The 17,165-nt window shown below is 36.7% G+C and overlaps 1 protein-coding gene across 1 annotated transcript; it reads right to left on the bottom strand.

The window, feature by feature from the left end:
* Positions 1-1,871: 1,871 nt before the first annotated feature.
* Positions 1,872-11,802, bottom strand: LOC108681930. Its single transcript, XM_018171011.2, has 3 exons — positions 10,994-11,802; positions 4,058-4,218; positions 1,872-2,194 (listed from the first exon to the last, which is right to left on the bottom strand). Exons 1-3 carry the CDS (start codon positions 11,583-11,585, stop codon positions 2,138-2,140), a joined length of 810 nt encoding a protein of 269 aa, XP_018026500.1. The 5' UTR covers positions 11,586-11,802; the 3' UTR covers positions 1,872-2,137.
* Positions 11,803-17,165: the final 5,363 nt, after the last annotated feature.

The following is a 17,165-nucleotide window of genomic DNA, read 5'->3' as shown; positions in this document are numbered from 1 at the left end:
TAGAATTCACGAGACTGAAAATGCATGATTAATGTAAAGATGTATGATTTTGCCTCGTATTCAATCTTGAGCTGCATCGATTCAAAATTTTTTTATTTCATGTACAAACTCGCTTACATTTTCTAGGTCTAGGAGACGAAGTTTCTAAGCTGCTGACTTCTATCCGCTTGCATATTAGTAGTAAATCTTGCAATTAAAACAACTTTACCTTTAACGCTTAACAGTCATCTTCTCAAATATTGACTTGACGGAAGAATTGAAACTGATACTTTAATTAATTGTTAGAATGATTCACTCAAAATCATAGTCAGTCATGAGTAACCGTTAATCATGAAATATACCTACTCCGGTTACGGTTTGGTATTCGTTCCTTCGACCTCGGATTTATGTTTAATGGATTCACCGTCGCGAGTGTTTTTTCTGCTTAATAGACTCGGCGATTGAACTAAGGCCTGATTCGTCTCGTTGTAATGTCCTATGGAGGTCCCTTTCTCTTAATAAAAAAATAAAATTTTTTAACTATGTCGTATTAGAGCTTGCCAAACTTTCAACATCTGGGAATTTCGTTGCAGCGCTTAATGTTATGCATTAAAGTTCTATGCGAGTTCCCGTATAATAGTTGTATAGTAGAAGCTAGATGATCAGAACAGCTTGACACTACGATTCAGGCAGAGGTCGCACATGAGGCGTATAGTAATTATAGTTCTATCTATTTTAAAACGGGGATAAGAAATTTAACCCATCAGCCGTCATGGAGTATATTTGGTATACATAACGAAAAATAAAAATTAATTTCAATGTATTCTGATAAGGTTCTTAATCTACTGAACTTAGAACTATGGCAGTAACAGAAAGAAGTAACAAACGAGATTCTTATTTATTATTTTGATCTCTCATCAGTATTGAAACTGAATTTGAAAGAAGTCTGTACCACAGTTCTAGGTCTAAAAACATTAGGAACTTTTATTAAATGCTCGACATGAATCATTTACCAAGTCAGAAATGATGCCTTGCTTGGCAACAAATAATAACCTAATATTCCTCAATCTCAAAGAATTTTGTAGCATAATTTTCGGCAATAAATGCACTGGTAGCGAACTCTGAATTTTATAATTAGCTATCTGGCTGCATGGATGTTGTTTAGAAATATTCCTCGATGCATCAAAAATTATTAGCTACATATGACCGCTGATCAATTTCTGGGAGTTATTTACCCAGCGGAATGCCTTGCCCACTGTATTAATTAAATGTTAGACGGAGCATAACGGTACTAATACTTTCATCACGTGAGCTGTTCGATTGCAATCATTGGGCGACTCGCCTCAACGGCCGGCCAGCCTTCGTATTCGTTGCGTCGGTTTTCAGCTAACGCGATGCTGTATCTCTTATGAAATTACATAAAAGAACAAGTCAGGGCGGCGAAAAATGTAACGCTTGTAGATCGAATTCGACCTAACATTTTACGACGCCATGGATTACAAGTTATTGTGTCCGCTTTCAGTGTACTGGGAGGATGCAATTCGGTGGCAATAGAGCAGTCATTTGGTGCCTTAGAACGAGGATTGCTAAATTGAAGATTGGTTGAAATTTGAAACGACATCTATCGAGAACATTATGAACCGGCTACCTTATGAGTTCGGGACTTCCTAGTCCCCGGTCACGCTGATGCGCCGCCTTACAAATAAATAGTCCGTAATTTACAGAGCTAAACTGATCAAAACTCACTCTTTGAATTTGTAATCTACCAAGTAGCATTGAACAACTTTCCACCACTTCGATTTAAGTTCTGATTTTTTTTTTTCAGTCCAACATGAAAACTAAAGAATAGAAGTGTCGGCACTGAATAAATAGGCCGAAGGCCTGTTGCCGATTCTTGTACTTTTCGTGACTTGATTCCACAAGGGATCCGGCCTGGCAGTGCAATAATAACATCTTGAAATTTTCCATACACGTAGTCACCATAATCCGTTTGTTGTCCGGGTCGAAAATTCTTAGATTTTTCAGCATTAACTTAAGAATTTGCCGCCGGATTGCCGGCAGCAGATGTGAGATCACAAAAGAGCGTCACAACAAAGCTTAATAATATGTTAAAGACTCGTATGTACAGACGGAGGAGCTTCGAACTCTTCTTAATTAATTAAACAAAACGCACTCGACTCAGCAAGATGAAAACTTCTTCCAGCTGATCTCGGATCTGCGGGTGAAAAACACCGTTGATTAATATAAATGCTAGAATCCATAGCCTATAATATATTATTAATGCAAATTCCGTCAGTCAGTTTGCAAGCCGTTGTTTTTATAACCACGTAAACTTTTTGCGTTATTAACTGATGAATAGCTGAATAATAGGTCAATTATTTACGGAAGCAATTTACAAATAAACACCGTCGCTATTTAATACAACGTGTCATATTGCATTATATGAACTCGGTTTCCACAATTCGCCATAAACTATAATTAATTTACCGATCGTCGCTTTACTGTGCAAATGTTGAATGTGCAAATAAATGTTGAATGTGCAAATAAATGTTGAATGTGCAAATAAATATGGAAACTCTGTTTTAAATTATGATTGAATAAAAAATTTTCATTTAATATCAATTTCATCATGCAAAAATGATTGTGCACAAGCTTGTTTAATTACCGGTGAATCTCCGCTTAGGTGACAACTATCGAGCAAGAAGAATAATCTACTTCAAATGCTATGCAAAAAGCTATTTTCGAGCGATCAACCTATAGCGACTCTATAACTCGTTAGCTGCTATCGGTAACTGGTTACCTCACTGTTAAGGGGAGCGACTTGGTCCAAAATCGACAATTTTGGCTTTTCCTGTTTTTAGTCTCATCTTAGAGCTGACATTCTGACCTATCCAACGGTACCAAAACCATCTCTGTACGTTGATTTATGCGTTCACGACAGATCCCGAAAAAGAGGGGGGTTGGGGAGTTCTTTCACATTTAAGATGGGAATAATTCCCGCAGTGCACTATATACAGTATCACTTGTCTACAGACACTCAACTCCAGTAACCTTGCTGCAGTCGTACGGGGTGGTTTTGGCTCGTACCATCCTTGACAGAAATTGAGCTCCAGTATCGTCTAGTCTCATTCCTTGCAGTGTTGAATGCCGATTTCGAGGCGCCCGGGACTTTGTCGGGCTCTACTGAACATTCACACTTATTGAAGCTGGAAACCTATTTCCTCCTACAGTTTCGAAGCTACAGCAATGAGACATATACCATTCGATTCGCAAAGAAAAGATCTAAATATTGTTGTAGGCGTTTTTCTAATTTCGTTATAGTTTACATCTTACTTTGCAAAAAGGGGGGTGGAATGGGGTGATTAAATCGAAAAATTTACGAAAAATGCTCCCACACCCACAAAAATGGGAATTTCAAAAAATGCCTACATCAATTTGTAGATATGGTCTTTACGCATCGAATGATATGTGTCTCGATGTTGTAGCTTGAAAATCCCAGACTCGCGGATATTTCTACTGTACCCCCTTTTTTGTCCGTTTTCTAAGAATTTCTCGATTTCTTTCATTTTTTCGAAAAATTCATATGAACAAAAAAGTCTTAGAATTCCGTTTTACATACGTGTATCAAATTTCGAAGTGATCTGTCCGTAAATAAAAAAGTTTTTTTTCGGACCAAGACGCTTCCTTAAATTACAGAAATTCAAACTGCGTCGGATATGTAAAAGTGACTCGAGCTCTGCAACAAGATGTTTCTCCATGTATTAGAATTAAAACAGGATGGAGACGTTTTACGTCTTTTTAGTGCATTTTCTCATTTATGGAAAAAAAGGTGCTATTGTGCTCGTCATGCCCGTCCGTCCGTCTGTCTGTCTGTCCGTGACTTCACGTTTTCGTCGACGAGAAAATGTGCTCTCTGTTACTCACTGCAGTGAGTACTGAGTTTATTTTTTTACTTAAAACGCTGAGTAAATGGAATTAATAACCCTGAGTAGAAATATTGCAAATTCCCAATTAAAACAGGATGGACACGTTTTACTTCTTTTTTTTAATTAAAAGGATAATTGGAGGGTGGACTCACAGGCGTGTAGAAGAGACATGATGCAGGCATCTCATCCTCTGCGTTAGGGCAGTCTGGGACGTCGTCGCAGAGAGCGTCTTGGTCGATGCAGCGCCATTGCTTAGCCTCGTTGGGGGACGGACAGTAAAATTGCGGTGTCCCATCTTGAGCTGGTGGACATTCTGTAAGAAAAATCAATTTAGATTCATATGCTCATTATTTGTGTTTTTCGACAAAAAATTTCAATTGATTACATTCTTTCATTGAATAATTTTCAGATTCTGTAACCAAAATATCATCAAGCCCTTTTTAGCGCATTTTCTCATTTATGGAAAAAATGCACTATTGTTCTCGCCATGTCCGTCTGTCTGTCTGTCTGTCCGTCCGTCCGTCCGTGACCTCAAGTTTTCGTCGACGAGAAAATGCGCTCTCTGTCACTCACTGCAGTGAGTACTGAGTTATATTTTTTGAATAATTAAAGCCTCGTTTCTACGATAAATTTAAATTGCATTAATAGGAATTGGATTGGTTTTCTTCCATTATTTCTAGGTGCATCTACAATTTTAAACCGGCAATATTCTTTATAACCTTTTGGAGAAAAATCTGAAGAGCTTTTGAAGTATAATTTCAATACTTAATACAAAAACAGGGACAAGTAGGGTGCTCTGGTACATGTCAATTATTTTGTATATTACATAATAAAATACATCTCTCTGCCGCGTCAATCGATGCACTAACTTGTGTGCTATTAGTCTATTACTAACGTTAACCATTATTTAATGTTTCTATCTCATACATACAATAATTTACATGTCCCACTGTCCCCTATTTACACTGTCCCCTATATACACTGTATGTCCCCTATTTACACTATACTCTACTTTTCCCTACTCCATGTCTATTGGTATGCCGGTCATATTGTTGTTCTCCCTCGGGCCCGCCCCCGACGAAAATACGGGAGTTTGTTGCTAAAAAAGTTCGTCCAAGTTGAAAAGTTCATTCAAATGCTAAGAAAAATCACCAAGTTTTCCTCAAACTGTACTGGTGAAAATTTTTACTTTAGAAATCATTTCAGTTTAAATATTGCGAATTCCCTTAGCATTTTTTTACATTGAAATTATCTCATGGTTCATCCGCGAATTATAGGAGTGTCCGAGAGCGTGCAATTCTTGCTCATAAATATTTACGGTCTCATTACAAAATTTCAACTCGTATCTTTATAAAATTTTATAAAACTTCAACTCGTTATCTTGCCCAAGACTCGGAAGATACGCATGTGGACCGCAGTTACTTACTGCATTTCTCTAATTAAATGTATTAAACTAAAAAAAGTTCACACTCATCATACTATTGAAGAAAGATAAAATTAGAATTTACTACGCTTTGAATTTTTTGTTTTCGTTACATCCCGTATAGAACTTCTTTCGAAAGAAGTTGTCACGAAATGAAAGCACGTCAGTTCCAGCATTTCAGTTTATCTAAAGAGGTTAGTGCTCCATCATTTCGATCTATACTAACCAGTATTTTCTTTAATTGGTTTTTAATTTAATTTTTAATGAGATACCTTCGTAACATTTCATTACATATATTCCTTTCTGCAGTTGCCTCCTATTACGTGTTTTTATGCCTATTTTATTTATATATGTCCATTTTTAAATGTCTATTTTCCCACGGAAAGCTTCTCAAATCGCATCCAAGCAAATAGATTTTCTGTCGATTTCTAGGAGCTTGTAAACATTAATCGTCTGCATGATGACAAGTCTGGAACAGAAAATAACTATTTTTGGTGTAAAAATAACAATGTTCCAGGTGAAAATGAAAGCTTTGTTGCGTGCCCTAAGTGCGTTCATTTTCGCAGCTTTACAGCTGTCAAAATTTTTCCTGTTGTAAGAAACTTTTCAGTGTTTCCTTTGCCATCATTTGTCACTCGAAGCCAGTGTGGCATTAATGCTTTGACGCAGCACAACTACAAATACAGAGCGTTGTTTTGCTGGCCAGTCGATAAACTTTACCCACATTTTGACATATTGCATTTCTCATATGAAGATCATGAATTTCCTTCGTGAATAAAATCTTACTTGTTAGGCAGTTAAAATATCTCTGTGAATAATTACTCTACAAGTAAAAAATTCAGTCTTTCTCTGAATTCTGTTAAGTTTCGTCTTTTTATCGAGGTCTGTTTTTAGTTTCGTTCATGTTTTCAGCAGCGCAGTTGCGAGCACCTTGCGCTAGGCGGGCTTCTCTATTTTCGAATCCTCCCGGGCCGTTGAGAAATAGAAGACTATCCTGCGCCAGAAAACTCCTCCAAAACTTCCATGCGGGCTGTCACTAAATATAGAAAAGACGGCAACTGGTCAAGTCTAATAGTAGAAAAAATAGATGGTCCTTGCGGAGTGAGGTGTTGCTAGCTCGAGTTCGAAAGATTCAGCTTTAACGCACAGTGAATACTTTCAGGCATCGCACATTGTGACATTTATAGCTGCTGGTAATAGCTCCATTCAGTGGAAAGAGGAACGTTGATCGGTTTTCCTTTGTATATAAATCTTTTCAAGTGTTTTCCATGATGAAGTTCTGACGAGTTCTGACTTTGTTAGCTGTTGTGTAATCGACAAACCTCAAATTGGTACTATTGTATTAAGAATTTGTGTCAATTTTGCATGTCAAAATTTAATTTTAGCACCTGGATTTTAGGTACAGAAATATTTTTACGTATCACTAGCGGCGAAGCCACTATTTTTATTCGAAATCGCTAATAACATTCATAATGAAATCCAAATACCAATTGATTTTTTTTAGATATGCTACATTTGCATATATAATACAAGTTCTATGAAGTAACTTTAGACCTCCCTTGGAGTCTGATTCTGCTCTCATTTAAAATTTGTTTGTTTCTTTATTCTATGGATGAACACAATCCATGCAACTCCATACGACCTGATAAACAATAAGGTCTCCAACTCATGTTTTTGCTTGAAACAAATATTATCGGTCCTAGTAGATTTCGATCGTGTTCCTCACGGTGGTAAAAATAGCTATTTCAGTGCCTATTTTTGAACTTTTATTACCAGAGGTTGCAACGAAGGGTTCTTTTATGAGGTTTGATGCCCCGATTATTGCAATAGCAAAAATAGCTTTTTACGCGAAAGATTGCCAGCTAAAAATGAGCTTCGTTTACTCAACAACAAATTTGTACAAGTCATAAATGTTGACTATTGCTTATATTTCTATGAACATTAATTGCACTATCTTATATCTATGTTTATTGCTCATAATGTTCATCAATAATATTATTATCATTGAAGCCGTCTGTCAAGATGCAGTCAAGACGCAGACGTATGTCTCAAGCTCATCAGTAATTCGTCTCGATGATAACGATAGCGTAAGACATCTACTACGCGGGAATTTTACAGCTCCTATAAATACCTGAAGTGGCAAAGTTCATGTTTCGTCATCCTCTTATTGTCTGTGGGCCCGAAGCTATCGTAAAAAAAAATCCGTAAGGAGCCGAGTCGATCAGGCACTATATACGCATACATGAGATACAGGAGAGGCAGGCGCTGAGCATGCAGTGGAAGAGTCGTGCACCGCTCATGCTAAATATTGCATGCGAATATTGGTGGAAATTACACAGATGCTGTGTGCGTGTTTAACTCATGATTGATAAATGCCACAAAATTTCATTCCATGTTAAAAAATTTAATTGTTGACCTTAAATTGAAAACACTGTAAATCATGCTGGTGCTTTTGGTTCCCAACCTTGAAATAACATAAATAAATAATAACATTAACGCAGAAACATATACATATTCTAATCAGATAGATATGTTATATCCGCAAAAACATTAGTTTAAAAAATCTAAAAAAACGCCTGATGAGCGCAGATGGTGTGCATTGTAGATAAAAAACTACTCTTATTGAGCGGCACCGAAATGTGTGCTATCTCCGTACTTCATACGGGAAGTGAGAGGTACTCGAGAAAATATTGTTTTCAATGAAGATTGCCGCGATGACTATACATTATAGGTTTGTTATCGCTATAAGGCTCGTCTAGAACATGATCTATAATCTCTTAACTACCGTTACGTTCTAATGAGATGCACGTAGCCATCTTTCTCTTATCACTAGACATGTTTGAAGCACATGATGAAATATGCTCGTACTTGAGCTTTGATTGTCATTCATGAAAAAAAACGTCATTCATAAAAGTCTGTGTTTTTATCACTAGTAATATATTTTGCTTATCAGCATGACAATTTAACGATGCAGAAGTAAATTTTAATGTTGAACTCATTTATTTTATACTATCTTTCGTCATTACATTAGCCATTTTCAGCATTCTGAAATGGAACATTATTTTCGTTTCGTTTATTGACTGAAAACATCATTGTTTCTGATGAATACTAAATTGATCGATCTTGAAATTTATGCTCGTGATGATACATGGAAAGATGGCGGGCACAATTTGTGATGTATCGATGGTTCTAATTCTTTAAATATCGAACATGGATGATGAGACGACGTTCATATCTTCAACGTTTTATGACGGCCGCAGTCTGCGTATTAATTAGCTTATCTCGTGGAACATCAGACAGTAATTTGTTCAACGATCATGCCATAATCAATACCATTTTTTCATTACCTGATTTGAAGTAATTTCAAAACCCCTTGCGAGGATATTCTGAAACTCTAATTGACGTTAGCATCATACCCAAAAATTTAAATTTAATTCAAATGAATTCATCTCTGCAGAGGATGCATCCGAATAAAAAGATGTATGAATGTCGGTCAGTAAAGTTATTTTAGATTTATTGGTGTTCATTCATAAGAAATAAACAAATAAAATACAAACGTAATTATGAACTCATTTCCCACAGAATTTGAATTTGCATCTTATTCATCGCAACATGGCTCACTAATGATGAAATTCGGTCCGGGAATTGGGGCAGAGGCGTCCGTATGACGTCAAACAATGCGAGGATCGAATCTCAAACGCAGTGTAGATTAGTAAGCGGAATAAGGTAAGCTTTAGAGTTGTCAGATTATTATTATAATATTTATACTCTGAGATGGAAAATAAAATGATGCAAGGCTAAATTTGAATTTCATCAGTAAAGAAAGAATGATTTTAAATCCGTGGGTCATATTCATTGCTTAGTAGCTTGATCAAGTTTCCGATAAAATTGATTTTTTTAATGAGAACGCAAATGGTTAAACTGCAAAGTTTTGGTTATGTTTGTTAGTAAACAATAATTTAAACCTACTACAAAATTGTACGCTTGGAGAAAAGGGGAAAAAAGTAGGGCAACATGGAGCAGCGCGCCCCACCCTTTTTTTAAACTAAATTTTTGATGAAGTTTTAATTGATACGAAGTATTTCTTTGTTTTGTTTAAAGGCACAACTAATGAGGAATGTATGATGAGAATTAGACGCCTACAGAGGTATTCAATTTTTAATGAAACACTATTTTGTAAAAAGTGTTAAAATGGGCCCATTGCCCCACCCCTGGGGCAATGGGCCCATGGGCTTGGGGCAAAGCGCCCACCCTTGGTTCCTTTACCACAATTGCATATTTTTTGTTTAAAGCAACACTTTACAGTTAAAAATAAGAAAAATTCAATAAAAAATGTGACATTCATTCATTTATTAATAACTAATAAAATCATATCCATTATCTTGAAAAAAATATACTCTTGGCTTAAAAAATCTATCACTGACGTGAAGAAAAATATTTCATTGACATAAAAATATATATCCTTGACTTGAAAAATATATCCTTGCGATAAAAAATTCGTCCTTGACATGAAAAAATGTATCCTTGACTAGAAAAAATATATTTAGTTGATCAGAAAAAAATTTTGTTCCAGTTTCGTCCATAATCCAAATATTATATGTGCAGAGAATTCGTACCTAATCGTGATTTCAGCCAACACCATAAAAACTCATCAACTTTTGGCTCATTGGTGTTGACTGAAATCAACTTTTGGCAAGGCAAGAGGCAATAACTCGATAAGGGGTCATAAATTCGCATAACTAGAAACTAAACCTGCTGCCTTGAGGCGGCAAATAAAAAAAATCATGCAATATGAAGTGTAATTTGTAATTCAAAAAGCTAGTCATAGTTCTGAAAAGGTCATTGAGACAAATCTAATGATGTATAACACAAGACTTCACCATGGGCGCTTTGCCCCGAGACACGCGTGGGCCCGTTGCCCCACTAGGTGTCAGTTCAATTTATATCGTGTCAACATTTTATTTTAAAAGCTAATAGTCCAAAATTGATCTCAAATTATCCCTATAAAAATTACTTTCAAATATAATTCACAATAATTTCAAAAGCTTCATCTACAGTAATCGAAAACAGTTTTATTTAGCAGCAAAAAAATTTTTATCTGGGCTAAAACAGTTATTCACAAATAACTTAATAACGCAAACACTTAGCAAAACGTAAATCCGTACACTTCATCCCAGTGAAACTGTCGACCGGCGGTAGAGAACACGGACCAATATCTGCCATACTTAGCGAGAAGCCCGCTATGGGCCCGTGACCCGCAGTGGGCTCGCTGCCCATGTTACCCTACTCTTTACAATGGGAAGAAATTGCCAATTTCCGACCAACTGACATCACGAAGTCAATGAAGGACCAAACTCGCATCATGGTGTTCCCCAAAGGAGAACATCAATGATTCTACGAGTTAATTCGGATAAAAAAACAATCGCTATTTAAGTTTTTGCACTTAATTTCTCTGTTCAGCAGCCTGCATCTGGCATCTAATTAACTATTACCATTTGATTTAATAGTATTGATTATTTGGGAAATGTTTTCGAAAAGAAAATCGAATTTTCCGAAATGCTAAAAATCAGAAAACGTTCTACTGCAACTGCAAAAATTATCAGTTTAAATTTGATGTCTAAAAACAAAAAAAAACAACGAAACCATTTTATTCATTACTACTCACCTCGTGGCCTAAACCAGAATTCCGGATGGAATCCCTTGTTCTTGCAGCGGTCGTGATGCTTGGGAAAATGTTTGCCGTGTTGTATTGATTTTTTCTGGTTAATCTCAGAGCTTGGTTGTAAATATTCCTCAATGAAAGTTTCAGGTACATTGATGTTATTTTCCAAACTTTGTTCATGAATTTGATGGTGTTCTGCTATCTCGGCGATTGCGCCGATCAAGCTGTCTGCGTTCTTGTTTTTATGACCTTTTGGATGCCTTTTTGACTTTCGTCTCCGAGCGATGGTCATGTCACCAGGTATCTCGTCAAGCGTCGGGAAAGATTTCCTCAGTTTATCAAGTTTCCTGTGAGCACCTTGGAGGAAGAGCTGTGTTTCTGGAGATATTCTGTGGGCTACAGACCTTGGATCTTCGCCTCCCATGAGTGACTGCAGCTCCCCGTCGTTGAGTGCTAAGAGCGCCTTCAGTGCTGTGCGTACTCGGTCTGCGCTAACGACATCGGGCATAACTCCTACAGGTGTCACTGAGGCTGCGTACAGACTTGGCTGCAACAAGCAGGACAGCGTAACAAACGCTATGAACGCTTTATGCATTACACAAGATTGAAAGCTCGTCACAAAATGAAAACAGTCAATCTTGGTATAATTAGGGTGATAAATTGCACACCTATTTTCAAAATAATGAAAACTTTTAATGTCTCACAAAAAAATTAAGCAGTTTGATCATAATCAGACAATGTGGGGATAATTTTAGCCGCGCGAAGCAACAGAAGCAGAGGCGTCTGGGTGAGAGCACTCGTAGCGTCGCGTCAGGGCGCTCAAACAAAACTGTTGACGAGGGTGTCTGGCGTTGCTTTATATACGCTAGGTGACCTCCCACGGCCAAATTTCCCACCTGAAAAGTGGTGAAATGTGCAGGGGGGATTGTTTACAGGGGGTGGACATAAATGTACAGGGGTGGTTTACGGTGCCGCAAATCGAGCGATGTTCTATGGTTTAGTTCGCTCGCGCAATTTTCACCCCTGGTATCTTACACGCAGAAAAGTAATCTCACACTTTTTCTCACGCATAATCCCTTTTCAACTTGGAGAATAACAAACTCTTATTTTGTTTTAATGGTTGCTGGTTCTGCGAATCCAATTGGGTTCTCATTCCACTTTCCGTAATTCCTTCCTTATATGTATTCTTGCTATCGATCAGTAAACCGTCATTGTTTTGAAGTTAATTATTTTGTTTGCAGACGTTAACGAATATCTCTTTCATAGTAGATTATTCAAAAGAGTGAAACAAGCTTGAATGTCGAGATGTTGGAGAGACTTAATTCGTGGCATTCCTTCAAAAGATTTTAAATCTATGTACCAATATAAACCTGCAATGTTTCTACGTGAGTAAGAACTACTGCCTTGGACTATTATTGTTTCTTGTTTACAAATATTGCACGCTAGACTTGGCCGTAACTGCTTGTTCAATGATAATTGAAATGTTCAATGATAATTTTGTCGCGGCTGTTGCACCATCACAACAAGATCGCGTAAACATACTTCTATTATCAGTACCATTGTATCTAAATATTTTAGATCAGTTCAATAAATGACTATTATTTTTAGTTAGTTCTGGAGTACAAATGTAATTAATAAATTGCAAAATTAAAATTTTTAGCGCTAAAAGTTTTTGTTACAAAGTTTCATGATAGAGCCACTTTCCATGCTCAATGGAGACCTCCTTCAAGATTATTTCTTTGGCCATTCATTGAAACTAAAGAATCATAATTAGAAAGGTTTATAGTAAAAATTCAATTCACTTTGACCCTTTTACAATCAGTTGACCTCCTTCTCATCTGTATCAAGACTGCAGATAAGCTACTAGAATAATTCGGTTTATGTCCATTGCTCCCAAATTGCATGCTGCTCTCGTGTAGACATCATTTTGATATGGTTTGAATGAATATCACTCAAGGAAGGCGTGAGTGATATAAGGAGGTTCCTCGTGTACAACTAACGCACGTCGCTGGGTTATCTTCGGCATCCATGATAAGAATTTCGTAATAGTTTCATTGGATGCTGGTCCGATGCAGTGATGACGTGACCGCGCTTCAGATGTAGATCACTGATACGGCACCCAATAATTGTGCAGCTATACGTGATCCTCTCGACTTTGAATGATGCGGAACCAGATTTTTCTGGATCTGAATTTTCGCTTATTAATACATTACCATTTAAATCATTAAACTTCCAAAGACGTCCATAAAATATGTTTTTTGATGGCTGCTTTAAAATTGGTGATTCAGAAAAGCCTATTTCCACCTCCTTATGAGGTCCGTCAGATTACATTTAATTAACAAATCTCGATCTTTTTTATTCCAAATGAAGAGTTTTGTGTATTGTCATTGAAAGTGTCTGCTTTCTGACGCCGCATGATTGAAATTTTGTACGATATTATATTTTTCATTAACTACAGGCGAACAAAGTTTAATTTTATCAAAATTTATTTATAAATTATTTAATTAACAAGCTTTGTTAAATACTTCAAACTATGCAATTCGTATGGTTGCCGAATATGGCTTAATAATGAATTGGAAAACTGACGATGACTCACGAAGTCACACACGATGCGGTTTATCAATAAAATTCATTCCCACTAAGACAAGGTTTGTGGTATTCGAATGATATTTCAGCAGTTGATATTCAAGCCGCATCGACCAAAATTATGAAAATTCTTATTATGGATTCTCAATTACATGTTGAGTGAAACCTCATGAGCTTCATCCTCAGGACGCGTTGGAAACGATTGCGAGCGGGCAGAAGTATGGCTACCGTTGATCGACAACGTCATATTTTTTGACATATTTTTTTGCGTACAGGTTTCGGCGTGTAGCTCACCTGCATGTACGCTGGCTCAAAGGTAATGGTGCTGAATTGCATCAGAAAAGCAGTTTCTCTCGGCGAGAGGCTACAGCGCCATCGGTACTTCGCCGAAATATGACCTTGCCGGAATCGTTTCTACCTGTATGAATGATGCAATCTAGTTCCAACTTTTGACGTATTCTTTGGCAGTAGCAACGGTGGGAACGGCTTAATTGTATCTTTGACGCGATGGCCTTGACCTCATGGATAAACCTGATTATCAAGCGAATAGTAGTAAATGTTAGGTATATTCTTTTAACAATGTATTGTATGATAGGAATAGGTACCGGAATATCAAGGCTAATTTTTGTCTAGTGAACTCCTGTGGGATATCAGGTAAGATTGCAGCTTCCATTGGGAAATACTGTGACTCATATCCAAAGCATCTTACGCTGGTTATTTGTTAGTTGCAGCACGACGCCTGCAATTTTGGTCGTATCGTACAGAGACTATTTTTAGCAATGGAATTGAAGCCACACACAAGCTTCTCTAATCGATTTACTGACAGAATTTTAAAACTACTTCATCATTCCAGAGATCATCCAAAGTACCGACACATTTTATTCAGTTTCAATTTGTTGGAATGTCTAGTTAGAGAGAGCGATCTCATGTCATTCTTCCAATGATTTCAAATTTATGTAGCCTATATAAACATTCAATATTTCAACGTTAGTGCAAACTACCATGTTGAATTATGATTTTTCTTCACTTATGTTCAATAGTAGGCCCCTATGGAGGAGTGAGTGGGCAGTTGAAAGCATAATAGGATTGCATTAGTGGGCATTAGAAGCGTGTGTAGTGCGTAGTACTCGAGTGTGTAGCTTCCAGTAACTAATACAGCTTTAAATACTTGTTTCCGATATTAATCGGAATTAATTAATATCGCAAACAAGCATAAAAGCCTGTACCGTTAACTGGTATTATAAACCTGCATGTACCATGAAATTTATAATAGGTATTTAACTTGAAATCTATGCTGGGTTAGCCAATGTTCGAGCAAGTAACATGACATTCCACAATAATCATATAAACAAGTTAGCCCAGTGTTGTTAGGGATATAATCCTTTCTCTTTGAAAATCACTTGATTCTTAATCCCGTCTTCCCGAATCTTGTCGTATTGAATCCCGGCATACCGAATTCAGTTACAAATTTTGAAACAAACAAAAATTAATTGAAATAGACCTGTTCAAACCCACATTACGCATTGAACTATCATTGCAAATTAATATCCCGCATTGAAACTAAACATGAATGTGAACATTTTTACTATTTTTACTAATGGAAGCCTACCAAAATGTGATAAACAAAAAATGAAATACAATCTACCCCTACTATATTTTCACCGTATCATGATTCCATCACAACAAATTAAATTGTATTTTGTAAAATGCCGACACAATAACTATTGTAAATAAGCGTTCGACCGGCCCCTATATATACCGTACTCGTATTTCCGGGCCGGGCTTCAGACGAGCAAACACACAAACTTTCATAAATTTATTGTACATATGTTGCTCAATATACTTGAGTTGGTATTTTATGATGTCGACTCATGCAAGCAATCATCAATTTATTCATTTTAAGTTCACAGTTTATAAAGTTTATATTTTCAACAAAAGTGCATGATATTTTATAAGTTATATCTCTCCAAAATTTTGCATCTTGAACGTAATCAGGATGATAATTTTTATACATCGTGTATCTAATATTTTTGTTGCTGAGCTTCACTCAAGTACCAAGTAAATTATTGGATGATTGCAGGCAGCGGAGTTGCCAGATTTATTCCATAATATCGGAACAGCATATTTGCCAAGTTATAGAACTTCAAGCATTTGTCAGGACTGCATTATAGTTTTTTCAGATCAGGGACTTACTGATTTTAATTTTACCATTAATATAAGTCAAAGAACAATCAAAATTGATTTTCTTAATGAAAATCATCGCATATCTTTTTTTATTGTAGTCGTGTTATTAAGAGACGTGACCATTGACCAACCCTAGCGACAAAATAATTTATCAGACTCCCAAAAGATCCTTATCTTCGAGATCGTTATCTGTCCAAAAGATCTTTATCAGCGCCCACGTGCTTGACAGACCGGAAGGCTAGCATATGCCGGCAGCCTATCAGCATCGCGTGGTTTTGGGGCGGTCGGATGATCGGGCTGAAGAGACGAGCGATAACCGAAACCTTGTGGCAGCGCGTGCATTTAATTTCTCTTCTCGTTGCTATGCCATAAATTGTTCGAGCACCCGTTATTTTTCAGGGGATTCTATTTGACATGATTCGGTATAATAATTAATATTTATTTTTTCTGATGGTATGCTATCTTGCAATGGTGGTAGGATATTATTATTATTATTATTATTATTCCACGAAGAGATTGTCGTGGCGTCTCGTTGGGATCGAATTTCGAGGGCACGTTGCAAGTGGCTATAAAAGACACGAGAGGATAAAAACAGATGATGTCTATGCTAAAACAAAGGACTCATATACGATCGGAAAACTTATTATAAATTGTATTAAAATTATTTTTTTTATTGACATCATCGTCATCATGACCCCATGTCATATAGATATCATGACGCCAACGATACTAGAAGTGGTGTTATAGTCAAACAAAAACGATTTAGATCGTTATGCGACCGAGTGACGTCTTCAAAAATTTAGATTCGTTAACCAAGAAAATTTAGGATTAACGACTCATTTAACGTTAACGAGGCGACACACCTTTTCAAACGCCGATTTGGTGGTCACATTCTTTCTTCGCTTTCTTCACACTCATCGTATTTTAGACTTTAAAATGAAAAATGGAGGTGTTTATAAACTAGTTCATCAATCCAGGCAATACAAAGTTCAATGGGTGCTAAGGGCTTTATATGAACTTATATTTGAGCAGTTTTTCGCTACACAAATACTTGCTTTCGTATTTTTGGATCGCTGCTCAATATGTCATGACAAGTTTTCATACACAACCAGGCCAAGCCAATGGCCTTGCAATCTCGAAATTGCGTCCTTGATACCCTGGATTCAACAATAATTTGTTTTTGACCACTGGATTATTATTTCATTTGTGTTAAAAATTTACCTTTTATTCGAATTTCAACTTCCACAGCTATTGAAGTCCCAATAAGAGCTGCACATGTATGAATACCTCAGAGTTTTTTGATCGTATAACTGACTTTTTCCGTATTGCCTGCGGACGATAAGCAAATAAAGAAATTGATACACTCCATTTTGGATGTAGTTTTTGAGCAATGATTATTGACTAC

The sequence above is a fragment of the Hyalella azteca genome, unplaced genomic scaffold (assembly GCF_000764305.2).
Source record: "Hyalella azteca isolate HAZT.00-mixed unplaced genomic scaffold, Hazt_2.0.2 contig10531, whole genome shotgun sequence".
Lineage (NCBI taxonomy): Eukaryota > Metazoa > Arthropoda > Malacostraca > Amphipoda > Hyalellidae > Hyalella > Hyalella azteca.
This window is presented reverse-complemented; position numbering and strand designations above follow the sequence as displayed.